This window comes from Pituophis catenifer, unplaced genomic scaffold (genome assembly GCF_029215685.1).
Source record: "Pituophis catenifer annectens isolate HBS135680 unplaced genomic scaffold, rPitCat1.0.hap2 SCAF_3, whole genome shotgun sequence".
In the NCBI taxonomy this organism is placed as follows: domain Eukaryota; kingdom Metazoa; phylum Chordata; class Lepidosauria; order Squamata; family Colubridae; genus Pituophis; species Pituophis catenifer.
Window position 1 is genome coordinate 25,200,152 of NW_027256883.1, and position 20,912 is coordinate 25,221,063.

The 20,912-nt window shown below is 36.7% G+C and overlaps 1 protein-coding gene across 1 annotated transcript; it reads right to left on the reverse strand.

Annotated features, from left to right (window-relative positions):
• Positions 1–601: 601 nt before the first annotated feature.
• On the reverse strand, positions 602–20,912 carry DCAF13 (DDB1 and CUL4 associated factor 13). Its single transcript, XM_070942068.1, has 11 exons — positions 20,667–20,912; positions 19,569–19,768; positions 18,690–18,797; positions 17,509–17,598; positions 15,973–16,128; positions 14,663–14,740; positions 9,940–10,022; positions 7,375–7,539; positions 3,805–3,940; positions 1,596–1,759; positions 602–828 (listed from the first exon to the last, which is right to left on the reverse strand). Exons 1-11 carry the CDS (start codon positions 20,734–20,736, stop codon positions 741–743), a joined length of 1,338 nt encoding a protein of 445 aa, XP_070798169.1. The 5' UTR covers positions 20,737–20,912; the 3' UTR covers positions 602–740.

A 20,912-nucleotide genomic window follows, 5' to 3' on the forward strand; every position in this document is an offset into this window, starting at 1 on the left:
GCAGTATAAAAATATTAATATTCTATTTCAGATGTTTGGCAACTGGCATGTATTTATGAGGGTTGCAGTGTAAAATGTGTAACCTTTTGTAACTTTCTGACAAGCAAGTCAATGGGGAAGCCAGATTCATTTAACCACCATGTTACTAACTTAACAGTTGCAGTGATTCACTTAACAACTGTGGCAAGAAAGGTTGTGAAATGTGGTCAAATTCACTTAACAAATGTCTTGCTTACCAACAGAAATTTTGGGCTCAGTTGTGGTTATAAGTTAAGGACTACTTGTGGTAGGCTGAATCAGGACACATACTTACAATAGACGTAGCTTACAATAGAAAGGGGACTTGATGCAGGTGGGGGTTTTTATTAAACTGTACCCAAATATTTGGGAAGCAAGTTTGCCAATAAGAAAACTTTTATTCATATTCTTTTAAGGCACTACAACTTAACATTTTGGAAAACGTATTGCAACACTCTTGAGTTAGTTCTGTCTCTTTTAGTATGCAGTATTTGCATGTACTTTTCAAGATACTTTCACTCTCGCTCTTTACAAGGAATGCAGCAAAATAAATACAATAAAGATACCACAATTAGCCACACTATAGCAACTACAGTCTCAATTTATTATTTTCATAATATCAAAAAGCAAGCGTTTTACATTATATCTTGTAACAAAGAAATATATCTCACATATAAATCATGTCCATAGGAATTTAGTATCCCTAGTAATTTTATATATGATTATTTTACTACAGCCATAATGTGTTTCTGCTTTTCTGACACAAGTGGTACAGATCCAGGCTTGCTATGTTTACGACGGTTCACTTCCCTGGAAAGAGAGATTAAAATATATTTATAGGTTTCATTGCTTAGAAAATAAAGTTACTACAACATAACAAATATTCATATATCAGAATGTATGATTATATTTGGAATACAATATATTGGGTACTGGATTATGATCCTGGAAAAGAAATAAATTTTGAGACACTCTTTCAGGGCAGATTCAATTAAAATAAAAATAAAATTTGGAAAATTAGTCAATATTCTCCTATACATGCTGTACACTGGCCTAACATAGCCTAAAAAAAACCCAGCAATTCTATTTGGAGACTAAATTAGCTATTAGATACTTACACAGATACCATCAAATCAGATTTCAATTCTGATGATTGCATGGACAAGTGCTGACCATCTCAATCTGTCTCTCATAATATTTCTTCCAGGACATTCCAGTAATGACTCTTACCCTATTCCCCTTCATTATCCATTGTCATCCCCTTCTAATTCCTTCAACATGGCCAAGCTAATTATTTCTATCCTACTGACTTAGAAACTCCAACTAATTGTTTCAGCAAATACATGTTATTATGGAATTAAGTTTGGAAAGGAAACAATGTATTGTCCAATCCAACGTCCTATACTTTAGAAACACATCTAATAAATCAAAGCATGTTACTGTCAGATTAGTCTTATAATCAACTGGAAAAGACTCCAAAGTCTCTCTAGAGAATTCCATAGCCATACAAAAGTAAATAGAAAAATGAAAAGAATAATAGAATACATTTAATTTTTTAAAAATTAAATAAAACATACTTTCGCCGACGAGCTTCTTTCATGATGCGTAGCTCTTTGGCTTGGCTATAGATCATCTTTGGTAAGTGACGATGGCGATTTATACGTTTGATCTGGGGATGGTGCTGGAATTTTTCTTTCAATTTCTGATTATAGTTAATAGCAGCTCTCTCTCGAGGAGCAAGCTAGGGAAAAAATCGTAATCTTAAAACATATATTTAACAATGATGAATTCCACAATACCAGAACAGATTTATGAGTTTGATATTTATGAGAAATATTTATGAATATTTCACAAAATCTTGTTACCTTCTATATAGTGGGGAAGGCATGGAACTGCAAGATCTCAAAGAATAGCACAAAGTAATATTTGACAAATAAATCTTAAATTGGACACTGATGGGAGGGAGAGAGGGAGAGGGAAAAAGGAAAGGAAGAAAGGAAGATTAGTTCTAAATTTATACTGAAACCAAAGAAATTGATTTTAACTGGGAAAATCTCTTAAGAGTTATACATCTCTGATTATCTTTATTCCAATAGAAAGCACACCAATAAATTGAATTAAAAGGCAATCTATTTCATTCTGCTAAGCCTGGTTGATAAATCCCTGATGATTTAACCAGGTTAAATGAGAAAAAGTCCTTATTTTGATCATCAGAATGATGCAGAATATACCTCAAAGTCCAACTGGATTTATCCTAGCTCTCAAGCAGAAGAACTATAATTCTTTTTCAAAAACTGCTCATTTAGAGAGACAGACTACACATTAACCTTTATTAGCTGTAGGAGGTATTTTCCACCACCCATCGTATTTCATTTCTTTTGCTTAGTCAGCAGTACATTTCAATCATCTCTATTGTGCAAAATGTCAATACAATCCAAATTAAGAGGTTTTCAATTTAATTAAAGGCAATTACATTAAAATGGTAGCTGACACAACCCTATTTCTTTCAAAGGAATTAGCCTTTTTAAAAATATTCACAGCATGTCTGGCTTGATGCTGCTCATTCTAATTATGAAATGAAGCATATAGAAGAGTAAAAGTAAGCTCTTAAACAATCAGTGACCAAATTTGTAAACCCAGACAAGCCCATTTTTACTAGGGCTTGGAATTAGCAAGGCAGCACTTCAGTATTGCAACATTTTATTATCAGCTTTTATTTATTTCCATTATTTATATGCTGCCAATATTATAAAAATTCTAGACAATTTGTAAAGATAATAAAGTAAAATGTCACACAACTCTCCAAAATTCAACAGATTGTGTTTACAGGTAATCCCGGATATATGACTGGTTATTTAACAGCCATTTGAAGTTATGACAGCCTCAGGAAGGGTGCTTTATGGTCTTATGACTGCAGGATGCTGTAAGCATCACAAATCTGAAGCAGCTGCCAAGTATCCAAATTGGGATCATGTGACAATTGGAGTGTTGTGACAGTCATAACTTCAAAGGCATATCATAAATCACCTTTTCTGAAGCCATTATAACTTGGAACCATTCTTAAATGAACAGTCATAGTAAAGACTACCATATTTTGGACAAATTCTTGGCTGAAATGGAACCAGTAAATCAGCTTCATCCAGGTGCATATGGAGCCGGGAAGCCAACTTATCATTGTCTTTTAATCATTTTGTCCAGAAAATGAAATATCTGAGTTGGGTCTATATTACTATATTATTGGGTCAGGGGAGGCCTCTTAACAAGTACTTTTAGGACTGCTCTTTTAGGAACACAGGAACACGTTCTATGCTCAAGGAGGTACAACTCACTCTGCTTTTAACCAAGAAGCCAATTCCAGACTTGCTATTTGATCAGCCAAGAAAGGCAAGGATCAAGAAGGCAATCAACTGCTTTTGTTTCTCCACAATACTGTCCATACCCTTAAGATCTACAACCTAAACAAAATCAGAACACTACAAGGCCACAACCACTCTAAAGTAGCAGCAAATACACAGTCCTGGCACTCTTAGATGAGATGGAACTATGCTTGACCCAAAGTCACTCAGTTGGCTTTCATTCCTAAGGTGGAAGTAAAACTTGCAATTTCCTGGTTTTCTGCAAACGCCTGGTTTTCTCCTGGTGCTTTAACCATTAGCCCAAACAGACTTTCTTGTTTAAGATAAAAATAATTACAATGAATTATAGTTATTACCAAGATTTAAGGTTTTTTGCCTGTCTAAAAGGAATAAGTGCTTTAAGTCTAACAATGAATTTGTGGTTACTTACCACACCCAGCTTTTCAGAAGCATTTGCTTTCCACAAACGAATGTTCATTTCATCAGAGCCACACAAAATGTATTTATTGTCTGATGTCCATTTGACAGTGATGACATGTTGCATTCTCTTTGTGTGATAAATCTCCCTAAGAATAGAAATTAGTTTGCTTTCATTTTTATTAGAAATATTTTATGGTATTTTTACAGGGTTGTGCAGGTTCTTGGATTCAGCTCCAGTGTGCTTGGAATGGTGCAGGAGCATAAAAGTAGCATATGAAAGATGCTACATTTGCGATACCAAGCACTTCTTACAGATTTATCCCAAGAGCTATGCAATCCTAATATTTCTAAAAATTAACTGATTATACTGATCTCTATTATCAGACAAATACCTGGAAGTTAAAAAGTCAAAATAATAGATATCAATAGGTGGGTCACTAATAATAATCAATTATATTGATTATGACAGCTATGTTGAGTATGAGCAAAACCATTCCATAACATTTTCAACTTTCATATATACAACCCATTAAAAGTCTCACTTCAAGGATGCCCTCTTAATATTAAACAAATGATATATTTTATAACAGTCATTACTTCCTCAAGTAAGAAATTAGTATCCAATTTTCTTATGATCTTAGTACAATTTTTAGTGTCCCAAGTTTGGAATTCCTTATAGATTTTGGGCCAAGGATGTTCATGGTCATTCACAAACTGGTCACTTCCAATTTGGATTACTGCAATTACTACATGGGGCTACCATGGAAAACCACCCAGAAGCTACCATTGGTCTGGGATGCGGCAGCACGCAGTGTTGCACACTAGGTTTGCCATGTTACACCCCTGTTGTGTGAAGTGCATTGGCTCCAGTTATTACTAGTACTAGTTATTACAGGTACTAGTTATTACATTTAAAAGCTCTACAGGTAGACCCCTGCCTCTGTGCCAAATGCCCAATTCATCTTCCTCATCCTTTGCCTGCCCCAACTCAGCTCACCATCCTGGTCATGCATGGGGGAGGTGCCATGGAAATATCCCACAGGTCAGTGGGTGAGAGCTGCGGGCGGGTATGTACCACACTATGCACGAATATAGACTGGGGTCTCCTTTCATGAAAGAAGGACTTGTTTGGTGTGAAAAAACCCCAGTGCAACAGAAGGACCTGGCTGCCTTATGAAAGAAGGCCTTGGTCAGCCAGCAAAAGAAGACTGGTCTGAAAGAAGACTACAACGGCACAAAAGATGACCCCAGTTTATAGTGGCCCATGGTGCAGGGACAAGCAAGAGGGACAGCTGGCAATAGAAGACAAGCAGGCAGCCTAAAGGGCAGGATGGGGGGGGAGGGGAGAGAGATAGGTAGATGGAGATGAGTTGAAATGGAATAGTTACTTCCTTTCTTCCAAGTGTAGCTTGGATCCAGGTGAGTCCTCATCTAACAACAATGTGGGATTCACTCAATAATAGCTACTGGAAATGCTGGAACTGCCATTGCTCATCGGAGCAGTCATGTGACATTTCACTTCACAGCCATATTGCTTAGTGATGAAGCGGCCAGTCTTGATTAGGGTCATTAAGTGAGAACTACTTGTTTATAGCATGGAACCAGGTTATTTGCAGGAGCACCTTTCCCTGAGGACATAAGCCCATCCTTTCATTTCAGGTAGGGGAAGGGCATTCCAGGTTCCTTCCTTTAAATGCTGCCATCTTATAGGACCCAGGAAGAGTGCATTTTCCATGGCAACCCCTGCCCTATGCAGCATTCTTCTCTCTGAATTCCAATAGTCCCTACCCTTTAAACCTGAAAAGCACTTTCTCTTAAGCACTCAGATAGAGTGTGCTTGGCATGGGACACACATACTGTGGGCTGCTTCAGAAAGTTTAGTTATGGTGCCAGGTTTCTTTCTTTTATTCTTTTTTATATTACTGTGGTTATATATTGTTCATCCTCGGGTTGTGAGCCATCCAGGCTTTAAAAGAGGCAGCCATGTAAGTGTTATAAGAAATTTTTAAAAAATTGTTGGAATTGATCTAGCAGAAGCAACTATTCCTCTTTAAAAAAAACATTTTGTTCTCGTAACGGGTTTTGAAAACAAATTACTCATAGAAGACACCTGTAATAGAATATCATAGGGATGAATAAGCCGATTCTTTCATTTAATCACTCAAACATCTGCCTCATTTACCAAAAGCTCTTAATAAAATTAATAAACAAAGTATGTCTTGTTTCTTCTGACTTCTAAAGTTTCACATTCAGAGTTTAATTAGGAACATAAAATAAGCCCTGACATCTGGGGCAAGAGCGCCGTGATAAAAACCTATATAATTAAGTCCATAAATTTAATGTGCTTTTGCTATGTATAGAGTTATGCATATTTATGAGACCCAAAGCTTTTGAAGGGATATTGTTAAAAACATAGTAAAGCCTTGAAAAATTTCAAGAACTCTTTCCCAAATGAGAGTATGGATATAAGCATATTGAAGAATTCTTTAGAAGCTTTACTTATTCCCAAGCTGAAATTAACTGTAAAAGACATCTCAAAACATTTTAAGAAAGAAATTAGTGTAACTGCTTCCGATTTTTTTTCTTGTTGTTTCTGATCTAGATTCTAGAAGCCAGCTGATATAAACTATTTTAAAATATTAATGCAAAATCGTACGATGAATGTGAGTCTTCTTTATGAGATTTCCTGTGCCCTAAGCATATATATCATAAAACCTGCATCACAGCTGCAGCAATCATGCCAACAGCACTAATTGCAAAAGCATGCAAAACTACAGATGACAACTTGAAAGTCTTGTGGAGAAATCTGTATTCAATCTTCACATCCATTACAACTTTGCGCAAACTGTGCTGCTGATCCATCAGCATGTAACCCTTTCAATAAGCAAACCATATTTTCTATTTCATCCAGAGATGAAATTGATCTTAGTGCCCATTTCAGCAGTCAGCATCTAAATCCCTCCACTTAGTTAAATTGCATTTAACAATAGTTTAACTTTCTTGACTGGCATAGTTGGAATCATGCTAGAAAAAAAACAAAAAATCCTGAGTAAAACACCAATTCGTCTTCATTGCTGGATTTTGTCCTAAGCAAGTTCACTCTGTGTTAGACACATGAAACAAATCAGAAGATTTTTGAACCCCAAAACATTTTAGCCTATTTTTATAACAGTATCAATGAATAGCAGAACAAAACACTGAAATGCACCAGTAACATTTCAAAGCTTAATATAACTATAAACTAGGAACTGTGGTGCCACAGTGGTTAGAATGCAGTATTACAGGCTAATTCTGCTGACTGCCAGCTGCCAGCAGTTTGGCAGTTCAATTCTCACCGGCTCAAGGTTGACACGCCCTTTCATCCTTCCGAGATCGGTAAAATGATTGTTTGGTGCAATATGCTGACTCTGTAAACAGCTTAGAGAGGGCTGTAAAGCACTATGAAGCGGTATATAAGTCTTAAGAACTATTGCTATATCTTTACAAGATATTCAATATATTAAAAACAAATTGAGAGATTTAAGACTGGTAGCAAAGGAGGAACTCCAGAAGTGTAATTATTATAAAAAAATTCACTGACCTGCTATGACCTTTATCTGCAGGAAAAATGCGAATAGATTTATCAAAGCTGGCAGACACAAATTCTTTTCCTGTAGGGGAGTAATCCACATCCAGGACTGCAGACACGTGGTCCATATGAACCATTAAAGCCTTGCCAAGGAATCGCATATCAAAAGTATATAAGCTGCAAGAAGGAAAAAAGGTAAAAGTATTACTTCTACTTACTTTATAATTGTTTGTTCAAATGCTTTGGTAAAGTAGAGGTTTACCACCCAGTGCCTATGGATATCAGACACTTATCAGAACAGTGCCTCTAGTCCTCATCAAAAAAATATTTTTTTAAAAAAATAGCTGAAATCTGTTTGGGAAAATATATTTAAGTTATTATGAAAATGTTCTTGATTTAGGACTGACTGGTAAATGATCTGGGAAGCTGAGAATACTGCCACTTCCATATTAAAAGCAAGTGAGCAGAATAATGATCAAATCTAAACTGCCTTAAATTCACCTATTCTGCTAGGTTTTGGACTAACCCCTAAATTTGTTCGGAAATATGTCACTGACATTCAAGTAAGCATGAGGAATAGAAGAAATTCTATCTGCTTTGATAGAGGACCCCATATTTTGGAATTAGAATAGGGAACTTTATTAGCATTTCTCACATTCTGCTTGAATAGAACCCAGCAAAGTGACGGCACTCAGCTGTTTTTCATTGACCTCAAAAAGCTGAGCATGGCTGGATCTAGTTAGCTATTAACTTGTAGTTTCCCATTTTAGGAAATCCCAAAATTAGATTGAGAAGATAAAAACGCATTCTGGAAGACAGAGATAAATAATTTGTTGGCAAGAAATATGCCTATGAAGTAACTCAGCTTGAAGTAAAGTTGAGCTTGCCTACTTAAATAAAAGGACACAATTCTCTTTCCCAAATGCAATTGAGTTTTCAGCTTATGTGGAATCCTGATACATAGCCAATTTAGAAAAAAAATAGAGTTCATTACAGCAGAGAATTTAGAATATAAAATAGATTGTTTAACTCAGATACTTAAGTATCTGAGGCAGTGCGACATGTGAAACCTTATATATGGACTGTTTCTGAATACAGATAGTCCTCAATGTGAAACAGGCACAGCACTGGTTGGGGAAGATGTGCAAAGATCAGAGAGGGAAAGGAGGAGGGAATGCACAAGAGGCACTGCATGAGTCAGGAGGATGTGCAATTGGCATCACTTGGGTCAGGAAGGGTACACAAAAGGCAAGGGAGACAAAGCAGGGTGGATTTGATTTAAATCAAGTTTGATTTAAATCACTAGTGATTTAAATGACATGATTTAAATCACTAGTAAAAAGGTTGATTTAAATCAACTCAATTTAAATCATAATTTTTAAAGAGCAACTGTCATCTCTATCCCGCAGCGGCTCCTACTCTGACCTGCTGTTGACTCACCAACAATCCCAATATTGCAGAATATACAGCCTCATGCTACATAACTAAGCTCCAGAGGTGGGTTTCACATAATTTTACCACCAGTTCGCCGTGCACCGAAAATTTATTTATTTATTTATTTATTTATTTATTTATTTATTTATTTATTTATTATATTTCTATACCGCCTTTCTCCCGTAGGACTCAAGGCAGTGTACAGTCAAGAAAAATATAGATACACAAACATCATAAAATTGCTAATTAAAATTATTACTTAGTTTGGTCAATTAAATAAAACCCAGAATTAGATAAGAAAATGTGAGCGTGCGCGGCTTACACGCATGTCCATGGCTTAGAAAAAGTGGCTAAATAGGATGGCATAGCGCCGGGGTGGGGGGTCACCTGTAGGTCACCACTACCGGTTCTCCAGAACCAGTCCAAACCGGCTGAATACCACCACTGCTAAGCTCCATTTCATGCTGAATAAACTAAATTATTAATGTATCTTAAATAGAAAACTATCTTTAGATAGATTTTTATTCCAAAAGCATTTTATTAAAATAAATTTGATAAAAATAAAAAAAATCCAATTAAATAAAAAAATCCGATCTTTAATTTTTTTTAAAAAAATCGATTTTTATCCACCCTGAGACAAAGTGTGGATACAGTGTGTTTTTTATTTTGAAAATAACTGATTACTGAGTAGAGTTTTTCTGAATTTGATATCCTCTCAAAATTGGTATTGTCAGACATATACCTGCTGGTAAATCCATTCCATTGATGTTTGTTCTTGTACTGCTTCCATTTAAATGTCCTAATCAGTATTTTATTTGTACTGTAATGTACATTTCTAATTATATCAATTTTTAAATTACCAATTTGTTGCTAACAATATGCATTCAGCAAAGAGTATAAAATATTGGAAATAATTCCTCAGACTCCAGCTAAAGTTTAAAATGTCATAGTATTTTAATAGAAACAATTTCCTAATCAATCAGATTGCACTGTGCTTATATTCTCTTTTTAACATAAACCCTCAAGAAAACATTTATTATGGAGCAAATTAAAAATATTATTCATTAATGTGTCAGCTTTTACACACCTTCTGAATATCTAAAGCAGTCAAAACTGAGAGCAAGCAAAATCAGTATTTCTTACTTGTAATCCTCATTTGCTGCAGTAAAAATGAAAGCTTCCATAGGATTCCAGCAAAGTGTATTTGTTCTCATATCCAAAATAACCTGAGAAAATTTGAATATTATAAAGTAGGAAAAACTATCAATAGACATGTACTGGTTATCACAATAAACTATACATTACAAATAAATTGTACTATAATACAAATGTATCTATAAAATACTGTATATATAACAATTATTACTCTGAGTTAGTTGTTCTTTCTCAGGCCAACCACCTTACAGAGTGTTGTTGCAGAGAAAATAGGCAGGAACATTAGTTAAATATGCCATCTTGAATTGACCAAAGTCAGGATAGAAACCAAACAAACAAATTAACATTAAGCAAATGCACTGATACTGGTTAAAGAACTTATACAACTGCCTGTAAGAACTGTGATGTTGATGCTATTATACATCTTGGCACAAATGATCTGTCCCAAAAAGATGTACTTTCTGTGCAGAATGATTTCCAGAGCTTGGGGTACGAACTTAGTAGTATAGGCTGTAGGCTTACCTTTTCAGAGGTTTTACCAGTATATAAGGAACAAAAAGGAAAAGACCAGCGTGGAGTTTAATGTGTGGCTAAAGGAATTGTGTAAAAGGGAAGACTTTGATTATATTAGTCATGATATCTGCACCTGGTCCAATGAAAAACTGTACAAAAGAGATGGTTTACATCTATCAAAGAAAGGGACTGAGTTACTTGGCATTAAATTAACAGATTTTCTAGCTAAACATTTAAACTGAGCAGCAGGGACAGAGAATTAATTAATACAGAACATTTCTGTCCCCAGCAATCTAAAATTAATAGGGTTATCAGTGCATGTAACATAGATGTTAAGGCAGGTAAGAATATCAACCTTGCTGTCAAGCAAAAACAAACATTTAATAGCGAGTGCCATACCATGTGTACTAATCAAACAGGTGGTAAGGCAGTAGGGGACAACACAGGTTATGTAGATAGTAAACACAGGGTCAGTCAAAATGGACTCAAATGTCTATACACCAATGCACAGAGTATGAGGAATAAACAGGGTGAATTAGAAATTCAAGTAAATGAGGGCAGATATGATATTGTTGCCATTATGGAAACTTGATGGGATGAAACCCACAAATAGAACGTACAGCTAGAGGGATTTAAATTATTTAAAAGAAATAGACCAAATAAAAGAGGAGGTGGAGTTGCACTATATATAAGAAATAACTACATCTCTACAGAAATAGAGCACAACAGTGATGAAAACTGCCTGGAATGCATTTGGGTCAATACAACTGGGTGAGAGGGGGATGACATTGCCATATGTGTATACTATAGGCCACCCAACCAAACCAAGGAAATAGATGAACTTTTTGCTTTAACTAAAGTATTTAGGACGCACACCACAATAGTAATGGGGGATTTTAACTATCCTGACATCAACTGGGAGACAAACTCTGGACCAGGTGGAAGATCAAACAGGTTCCTGACAAACCTAGCAGACAACTTTGTTTCCCAAAAAGTAGAGAAGGGAACAAGGGGATCAGCCATATTGAACTTAATTCTCACTAACAGAGATGAAATGATAGAAGGTATTGAAGCTACAGGAATCTTGGTGGGAGCGATCATGCAATATTGGAATTCAACATTATGCAAGCACAAGCAATAGAACAAAGTCAAACTAGAGTCTTGGACTTTAAGAGAGCTAATTTCAATAAACTTAGAAGGAGCTTGGGAAGGATTTCATGGATGAGAATCCTCAAGGGGAAAACAACTCAAGAAGCTTGGGAAATTTTGAAAAGTAAGATTATAAAAGCCCAGTCTACCACAATACCAATGAAGAAGAAAAATAACAGCTCTCAAAAGAAACCAGCATGGCTGCATAAAGAACTCTCTGACAAATTGAATGACAAAAAGGACAAGTATAAAAAGTGGAAAGAGGGGCACATAACTAAGGCAAAATATCAGCAAATAGCCCAAGCCTGCAAAGATGAAGTGAGGAAAGCTAAGGCTCACAACGAACAAAGGCTTGTGACAAAAGTAAAAAATAACAAAAAAAGCTTCTTCCAACATGTTAAAAACAAGAAAAAAGTCAAGGAAACAATTGGCCCATTGCTGGAAGAAAGTGGCAAGAAGGTGACAAGCAACAGGGAGAAAGCAGAAATACTTAACTCATTTTTTGCATCTGTCTTTACACAAAGGGAAAAAACAGTCCAACCTATCAAAAACAGCACCACAATAAACAGATTAGAAACACAAGTTAAAATAGGGAAGAAAATGGTAAGTGAAAACCTATCTACTCTAGACGAGTTCAAATCACCAGGACCAGATGGATTACACCCCAAGGTTCTGAAGAAACTGGCAGATGTGATCTCAGAACTACTGAACTATATCTTTCAAAGATCCTGGAGCACCGGGCAACTGCCAGAGAACTGGAAAAGAACTGATGTAGTTCCCATATTCAAAAAAGGAAAAAAAAATAGATCCAGGAAACTGCAGACCTATCAGCCTGACTTCAATACCAGGGAAAATTCTGGAAAAGATAATCAAGCAATGAATCAGCGAACACCTAGATGCAAACAAAGTAATAACCAAAAGCCAAAAATGGATTTATCAAAAACAGATCATGCCAGACTAATCTTATTGCATTCTTTGACAAAGTGACAAAACAAGTGGACCAGAGGAATGCTGTCGATATAATTTACTTGGACTTCTGTAAGGCATTTGACAAAGTAGACCATAACTTACTACTTGATAAAACAGAAAAATGTAAGTTAGAGAGCATCACCACCAGATGGATTTGTAACTGGCTGACCAACCGCACTCAACTTATAGTCCTCAATGGAATTACATCTACATGGAGGGAGGTATGCAGTGGGGTACCCCAAGGCTCTATTTTAGGCCCAGTACTTTTCAACATATTCATCAATTATTTCGATGAGGGGATAGATGGGGAACTCATTTGCAGATGACACCAAGCTAGCAGAAATAACCAACACTCCGGAAGATAGGCTTAAGATACAGAAGGATCTTGACAGACTTGAAAATTGGGCGCTATCTAACAAAATGAAATTCAATGGTGAAAAAAGTAAGGTTCTACATTTAGGCAAGAAAAACAAAATGCACAGGTACAGTATATGTGGTACCTTGCTCAATAGTGGTGACTGTGAGAGGAATCTTGGAGTCCTAGTAGACAATTACTTAAATATGAGCCAACAATGTGCTGCAGCTGCCAAAAAAGCCAACACAGTTCTAGACTGCATAAACAGAGGAATGGAATCAAGATCATGTGAAGTGTTAATACTACTTTATAATATCTTGGTAAGGCCACACTTGGAATTAAGAGCCTTGGTGGCGCAGCAGACTAAAATGCTGTTAAACCAGCTGCTTGAAATTACTGCAAGTTCAAATCTCACCAGGCTCAAGGTTGACTCAGCCTTCCATCCTTTCGAGGTAGGTAAAATGGGGACCCGGTTTGTGGGGGCAATAAACTGATTTTGTATAAAAAAGAACACTGCTTCGTGGGGGCCGAAAGCCCTACTAAGCAGGTATATACAAAAGTATGAAGGCTATTGCTTAACGCATTGTAAGCCGCCCTGAGTCTCCGAAGAAGGGCGGCATATAAATCGAACCAATAAATAGATAGATAGATAGATAGATAGATAGATAGATAGATAGATAGATAGATAGATAAATAAATAAATACTGCATCCAATTTTGGTCGCCACGATGTAAAAAAGATGTTAAGACTCTAGAAAGAGTGCAGAGAAGAGCAACAAAGAGAATAGGGGACTCAAGGGTAAAACGTATAAAAAACGGTTGCTGGAACTGGATGTGTCTAGTCTTATGAAAAGAAGGACTAGGGGTGACATGATAGCAGTGTTCCGATATCTCAGGGGTTGCCACAAAGAAGAGGGACTCAAACTATTCTCCAAAGCACTTGAGGGTAGAACAAGAAACAATGGATGGAAACTAATAAAGGAGAGAAGCAACTTAGAACTATGGAGAAATTTCCTGACAGTTAGAACAATTAATCAGTGGAACAACTTGCCTCCAAAAGTTGTAAATGCTCCAACACTAGAAGTTTTTAAGAAGAGATTAGATAACCATTTGTCTGAAGTGGTGTAGGATTTCCTGCCTAAGCAGGGGTTGGACTAAAAGACCTCCAAGGTCCGTTCCAACTCTGTTATTCTATTCTATTCTAACCTCTCATGTTGGTGAAAGCATCAAGAATCACCTTATTCACCAGATACATCATAAAACTCAGATAAATAAAAAGATCCAGCATAATAAAATAATTACAGGTAGTCCTCAACTTACAATGGCAATTAAGATTGGAATTTCTGTGCTAAGTGATGTGACTATAAAGCATAATTCCAAATGTGGAAGCCAGCAGGAGCCCAGCAATTGGCTGCTGCTGGAGGGGGAGGAACTGAGAAAGATACAATGAGTCTCAGGGAGATGACAAGGATGCGAGGAAAGCACAATGAATTGCACACAATGCAGTAAGGCTCAAGGAGGGTGCAAGGGAGGTGTGCTGACTGTTGGGTAAGGTGCGCATGGGAAGTGAGGCAAAGATCAAGGAGGGTGTGCAGTGGTGTGTAAATGGCTGGCACAGTGGCATGGCTAGCAAGTGCAGAATCTATCCAAATATCAAATGAAATGATATTCAGCACAATTAATATACATCCCTGCAAGTGGACATTTTTAAGAGCATATCTATTACCTTCTTTAGGGCAGTTGATTGTCTCATATCATACAGCACAATATTTCTGTCTGAAGTACAGCTTCCCAAAAGATTCATCTGAAAATAATTATTTAATAATTGTATGTCAAATATGAAAGTTGATAGAATTAGAATTTGTTTCTAATTGCATGACTGTTTAAATATCATTATTTAGGAAATGAATTTCTTAAATGTAACTGAAATTATTAATCAAAAAGAGATGTAATATATAAATGACCTATTTTAACTAGCATCTATATCCTTAAATTAGTAAACCTTTCAAAGACGTGTGTGCGAAACAGCTGACCTTTAAAAAATGTTGCTTAAAAAAGAGCAAGTAAGGAGGATTAAACTCAAACATTTTCTAAGTACTCATGCTGCCAACAATAATCCTTCACCCATTTTTCAACTGTTCTTGTGTAAAGAGGACAGGCTTTCTTATATTCCCCGAATAGTACTTCAGAGAGAACAGGATTCTAAAAAAATGCAGGATTCACAAATGAAACTATCCGCACATATTATTTTTAAGCCTCACTGCTCTCAAGCTAAAGTGATAAGCTAGGGCTCCTCCCATTCCCTTGTCTTGTTGCAGACATTCACCTTCTACAGAGCCAGCGCTGTTCAAAGAAGTCTCCGTGGTCATGTGGCCGGCATGACTAAATGCCAAAGGTGCACAGAATGCTGTTAGCTTCCCACCAAAGGTGGTCCCTATTTTTCTACTTGCATTTTTTATGTGCTTTCGAACTGCTAGGTTGGCAGAAGCTGGAACAAGTAACGGGAGCTAACCCCGTTACACAGCCCTAGGAATTCGAACCGCTGAACTGCCGACCTTTCAATTGACAAGCTCAGCGTCTGCAAACTGTTATTATTGCTATTCAGCAAATTACTCTCCCACCATTTAAAAAAACCATTTGCATCTTAAAATTTGATCCTATTGTAGTTTGCTATCCATGATTCCAAAGAGTTAAAATTGATTCAGCTTCGCTGTTAGATTTATTCTTGCAAAACCAAACTGTATCCTTCCTTAAATATCAATTATTTTTTTTAAAAAGATGTAAAACCACATTTGCTGAATAATGGCCATAACTATAGTCTTAAAGAACTGTTCAATTGAAGACTGTTCTATTCAAATGAATTTATCTAATCATCATTTTTACTTCTTCATTCTCCTTCAGCTTTATTTATGAAGGTTTACCTCTAATTCCTGTGGCAGACATCAATGTCCACATGGTTTATGGCAATATCTATGTTGCTAGTATTATTTAGTGAACATAATTTTAACATCATATATAAACTAATAAAATTATTACCTCAATTGGATTGAATTTAACACTGTTTATGCTATCGATTCCCCAAGTCAAAGAGCATATAGGACTAGTTCTCTGCTCATCCCAGATATCAATCTGATGACCACAAGTAGCAAATATAGGTTTCTTCCAATGATGATCAATTCCAGTGTACACTGTCTTGAAAATATAAAAAACAAACATAACCAATTACTGGATATAATAGTCAAAGATTTTAGATTAAAGACATTAGTAACAGTCTAAGCAAAGAAATATTTTTTGTGAAGGATCTGTTAATAGTTCTTTTAATGGTCTCTATATGACAGAAGCCATTTCTTCTATAACTAGCTATGATCCAAAAGATTAACTATTATCATGGCAACTGGCTCATCTGAGAACAGAAAGAAGTTTACAGAAGTTGATTCCTCTCATTAATTCTTGCGATCCTATCCATAGCTCCAAGAAGTATGTACAGTAGCCTTTTTCCTTACATTTAAAATATTATATACATTTTAAAAATTGTATTAACTGCATAGATCAGTGGTGGTGAATCTTTTAACAGGTATGCGCTTCATGCCCTTTGTGCATGCGCATGCTATCTGCGCTAATGCGTGGCTCCTCCCCCATGCACTGCGTGTGCAATCTATCTGCACATGCGCACAGCTTTCGTGTGCATGGCCCTGTGTGTTGCGTGCGCAATCAGACCATCTGTGCATGCTTACAGGTTATGTGCAGCTCCCCCCATGCACTGCACGCGCAATTGCACCATCTGCGCTGTCTATGCATGCCCATGCTGTGCGCAAGTACTCTCGCACACATGCACAAATGTACGTGCATGAGCAGGAGAGCTCCAAAGACCAGCTAAGTCCCCTGAATTGCACGCATGCGCACCGGAGGCCCGAACACCAGCCTGGGCATGCGCGCATGCGCAGCTGCAGGTAAGTTGGGTGACTGCTCGCGTCCCCGGAAACATGGCTCTGCGTGCCACCTTGGTCATGCGTGCCATCAGTTCACCATCATGGATATAGATATTAAGCCCCCTTGCAAGATTTTTAAATTGTATACATTATACTACCAGTACATAGCATAGCACAAATAATTCAGACTTATGGCATTTTAGTGAATCAGATATTAGAATGATTTGTGTGCATAACCTATGCCTTCCAGACAACAAACTTCAGTGCCCATCAATTTGAGCTAACATGGCTAATAACAAAATATTATAGCAACTATAATTCAAAACAACTGGAGAGATTCAGGTTTTAGTTATATGGTCCTACTTTCAGCAAACTTACAGCAAGTTAAAAAGAAATCCCAAATGAGCAGCTACAGTTGATTTTAATAGCTGCTGCTATAATTAATAATTAAATCAAAGCTAAACAATGACTCTTCTCTTAATCGAACTTCCAGAAAGTTTTACAACTGCATATTAAACCAATCTGTTTCATTTCTGTTAAAGGAAATAAAAAATCAGGTACAGAAAACAAAATCAGGGTTTTAAGTTTGTACATTGCAAAACAAATTTAAGGAAAAAAAAACAAGATAACTAATAATTAGTACTTTTCCAAGAATGGTATTTATTGGTTCTTCTGCTTCCCCATAAGCTGGTGCCTCCATTTTCCACTGCTTCACTGTTTTATCATCACCTACCTAAAGATTTGGAAAAAGAAAATATTACTTTTTTACAATATCAGTTATTTCTACAACTGAAACTTCAATTCTGAAGGCTAAAAAAAACTCTGGGAAGGGTACAGGCAGTCAATCAAGTCGAATATATGTTCTGTAAGCCCATCCACAATGCACCTTTTCAGCTTTGAATCCAAAGCATAACACATGCTAAGTAATAGCCTTAGAGGCAGCCCTTTCCTTTTTAGTTTGAAAGTATTATGTAAATGAACATATCAATCTTTGAATATATATATAAGAAATCCAACCTATCAAGTAAATACAATGCCAGTTTTTCATATTGTTCTTTGCTTCAAACTTGAAGAAATATTCTCTTATTCCATTTTATGTTTATTCCATAATCTTGGTATTTTTATAAAACAGAATTTAAAGAAACAATAAGCAGCATCCATTCAACACATTTCACTGAATATCTGACACAGTGTAGTGAACTGTATCAATGCCATAAGTCAAGACTGCTACTTTTACCAGAAAGATCTAAAGAAAGTAGGATATATTCTATGTAAAAATACACTGAATCAAGTAGCACAGTTAATATCCAAAAAATACCCCAAATGGACTAATATAGTACTTTATGGAATAGTTTTAAAATAATCATAAAACAATTCATATTCCCACCAAACATAAATTCTATTATCTACAGTGAAGCATATACTGCAGGGCCACAAGGATATAATTACTAAATTGTTAGAGAAGCAAAACTAACAGTTGCACAATTCACTAAATGTTTAAATCACATTTACCTTTCAATTCCAGCTACCTATTATCTTCAAAGAGAAATCTAGCTATTTAGCTGTTTTTTGCTAATTTTGGAACTTCAAAGAAATGAACAGGTTCTGCCACAAAAGGGTAAGTTTATCTCACAATTTGCTTTATACTTCCAGGAAGAAGAGTTTATATTGAAACATCACAAACAATAAACTATAATAAGAAACAAGAATAGACTAAAAGTGCTACAATGTATAAACTATAAGCTAAACAAAATACAGCACAAAAAGTATCAAAAAGCAACAATAAGCATTAAATATCACTCCTTAATTTCCAAAATTACTCACAGTGAAGAAAGAGGTTCCACAAAAACGGGTACACATTCCTCTTACAAAGCCTTCATGTGCTTGCAATGTACGGATGCATACACGCTTCATCAAGTTCCAGATTCTAACCTTATAAATCAACAACATGCTTATATCATAATAATTCATAACGAAGTATAAATATACAACTGTTCATCTTCATGTGAAATTTGGAAATAGGAAATATTTAAATATATACCAGCATGTTACAACAGAAGCAAACTATCATTCTGAGAGTTGAGCAAAAATAAAAAAACAAAGCGGAAGAGTATCAAGATATTTTTCTAATGGTTAAATTGACAGGCTTTCATTTGACAGTTTAATTTTTCCATAAATTTCATAATAAGACTTTAAATTGATGCAAGTCAGAAACCCAAGGCTGAAACTTGATAATTTTCCAACAATTAACGTCTTATTTCCATCAGTCGAAATAGAAACAAATCCAATTTAGAACTAAACATTGTACATATTTTGGGGTATAAGCAGGGAAAGACATGGGAACTGTTCAGATAATATTGCCTTTAATCTCTATACACTTCCCATGCTGGCTAGAAAACTAAATAAAATTAGCTATCAAATCCCTTTTATTATAACTTGAAATTATTTCTAGAGGTCACACATTTCCTGTTGTATTTTTTTCCTCAAACACCTATATCTTAGGAAAGAACAACATTAATGAAAAAACAAGAACAAAAGTAATGGCAGCCATAAACTATAGACTCCTGATTTGTTAGGTTTTAAAGCAAATCTATAGTCTATGCCACAGGAGAAGAGTTAGCAAAATCCATTAAAAGTTTTCATAATTACACTTAACAATCTCTAAGAAAACATATGTTTCAGTTATATCAAAGTAATATTTACCTCTCCATCACATGCTCCAGACAGAACTGTAGACAAGCTCTCTGGATGTTTAGCCATGCAATTAACTCCATCCCGATGACCATCTAACGATGCAAGAAAAGGTTTCGCAAATATACGATCTAATTTAGTTGCATTTAGTGCCCTTGTGTATTCCCGTGGAATTTCAAATGGGTGTAACGCAGGATCGTAATTTCGTGGAACTGGAAATAAAGCAAATAACACATGTGTAAACATATTGCCATCCATGAAGATTGCCTTTTTTTTTTCTTTTTTGGTGAGTAACCCAAGATTATCCTGGAAAATAATTTTTCCCCACCTTAGATTTACAATCAATTTCTCAATGTTTTAATGTGGAGTCCGATTTGGAGTCCGATTTACGGAGATTGCCTGGACAAGTCCCTGAAGTTTTGTAGACAAGGTTTTTCCCCCCCAAAAAAGTGGTTTGCCACTGACTCCATTTTAGGGCTGAGAGAAGGTGACTGGCTCAAAGCCACCCAGCTGGCTTTGCACTTGAGGCAGCACCAGAACTCCCACTCTCTAGCCTTATATACCTTAACCATTACAATCAATTTACATACACCATCTTTCAAATCCTAATAATGGCGACACCCACCCAAACCCCCAAGAGGTGAACTCCATCGATGGCACCTCACTATCTAAAAACGGGACCTAGTAGAGAGCCGTTCAGGCGGAAAGCTAAATCCAACCTGCTAATTCTCCAGGTAGGAAAAAAAAAATTTTTCCCTCAGACTGAGGGGAACTGAGCCAAGCGAGAAAGCTCGTAACGAAAGCAACAGGTCACTTCATAATTCCGATTAAACCAGGGGTCTCCCACCTTGGCAAGTTTAAGACTTGTGGACTTCAACTCCCAGAGTTCCTCAGCCAGCAAGCTGGTTGAGGAACTCTGGGAGTTGAAGTCCACAAGTCTTAAACTTGCCAAGGTGGGAGACCCCTGGATCAAACTGTAGCCATTTAGGAGCGCGCGCCGCCCCCCCCCCCGCCCCACACACACTGCTTGGACTGAGGCGCCCTTGCCGGTTTCCTAGGCAACGACCCTCCCTCATCCCGCTCCCCCCCCCCTTCTCTTCTCGCGCTCACCCCGCTGAATGTCCTGCTTGGTTTCGCGCACATAGTCGTCCGGGTTCCTGCTCAGAACCTTCACCCTCATTTTCCGCCCTCGGGGGGGGAGTCAATTCGCCTTCCGAAGACCCCACCACCACCACCACCACCACCACGTGTGGAAAAGGAAAAAAACTTCCGGAAGGACTTCCGGATCGAGGCGCTACCTCAGGCCGAGGCCCGAGAGAACCTTAAGCAAAAAGAGTTCTGTGTAGTAAAGCGAAA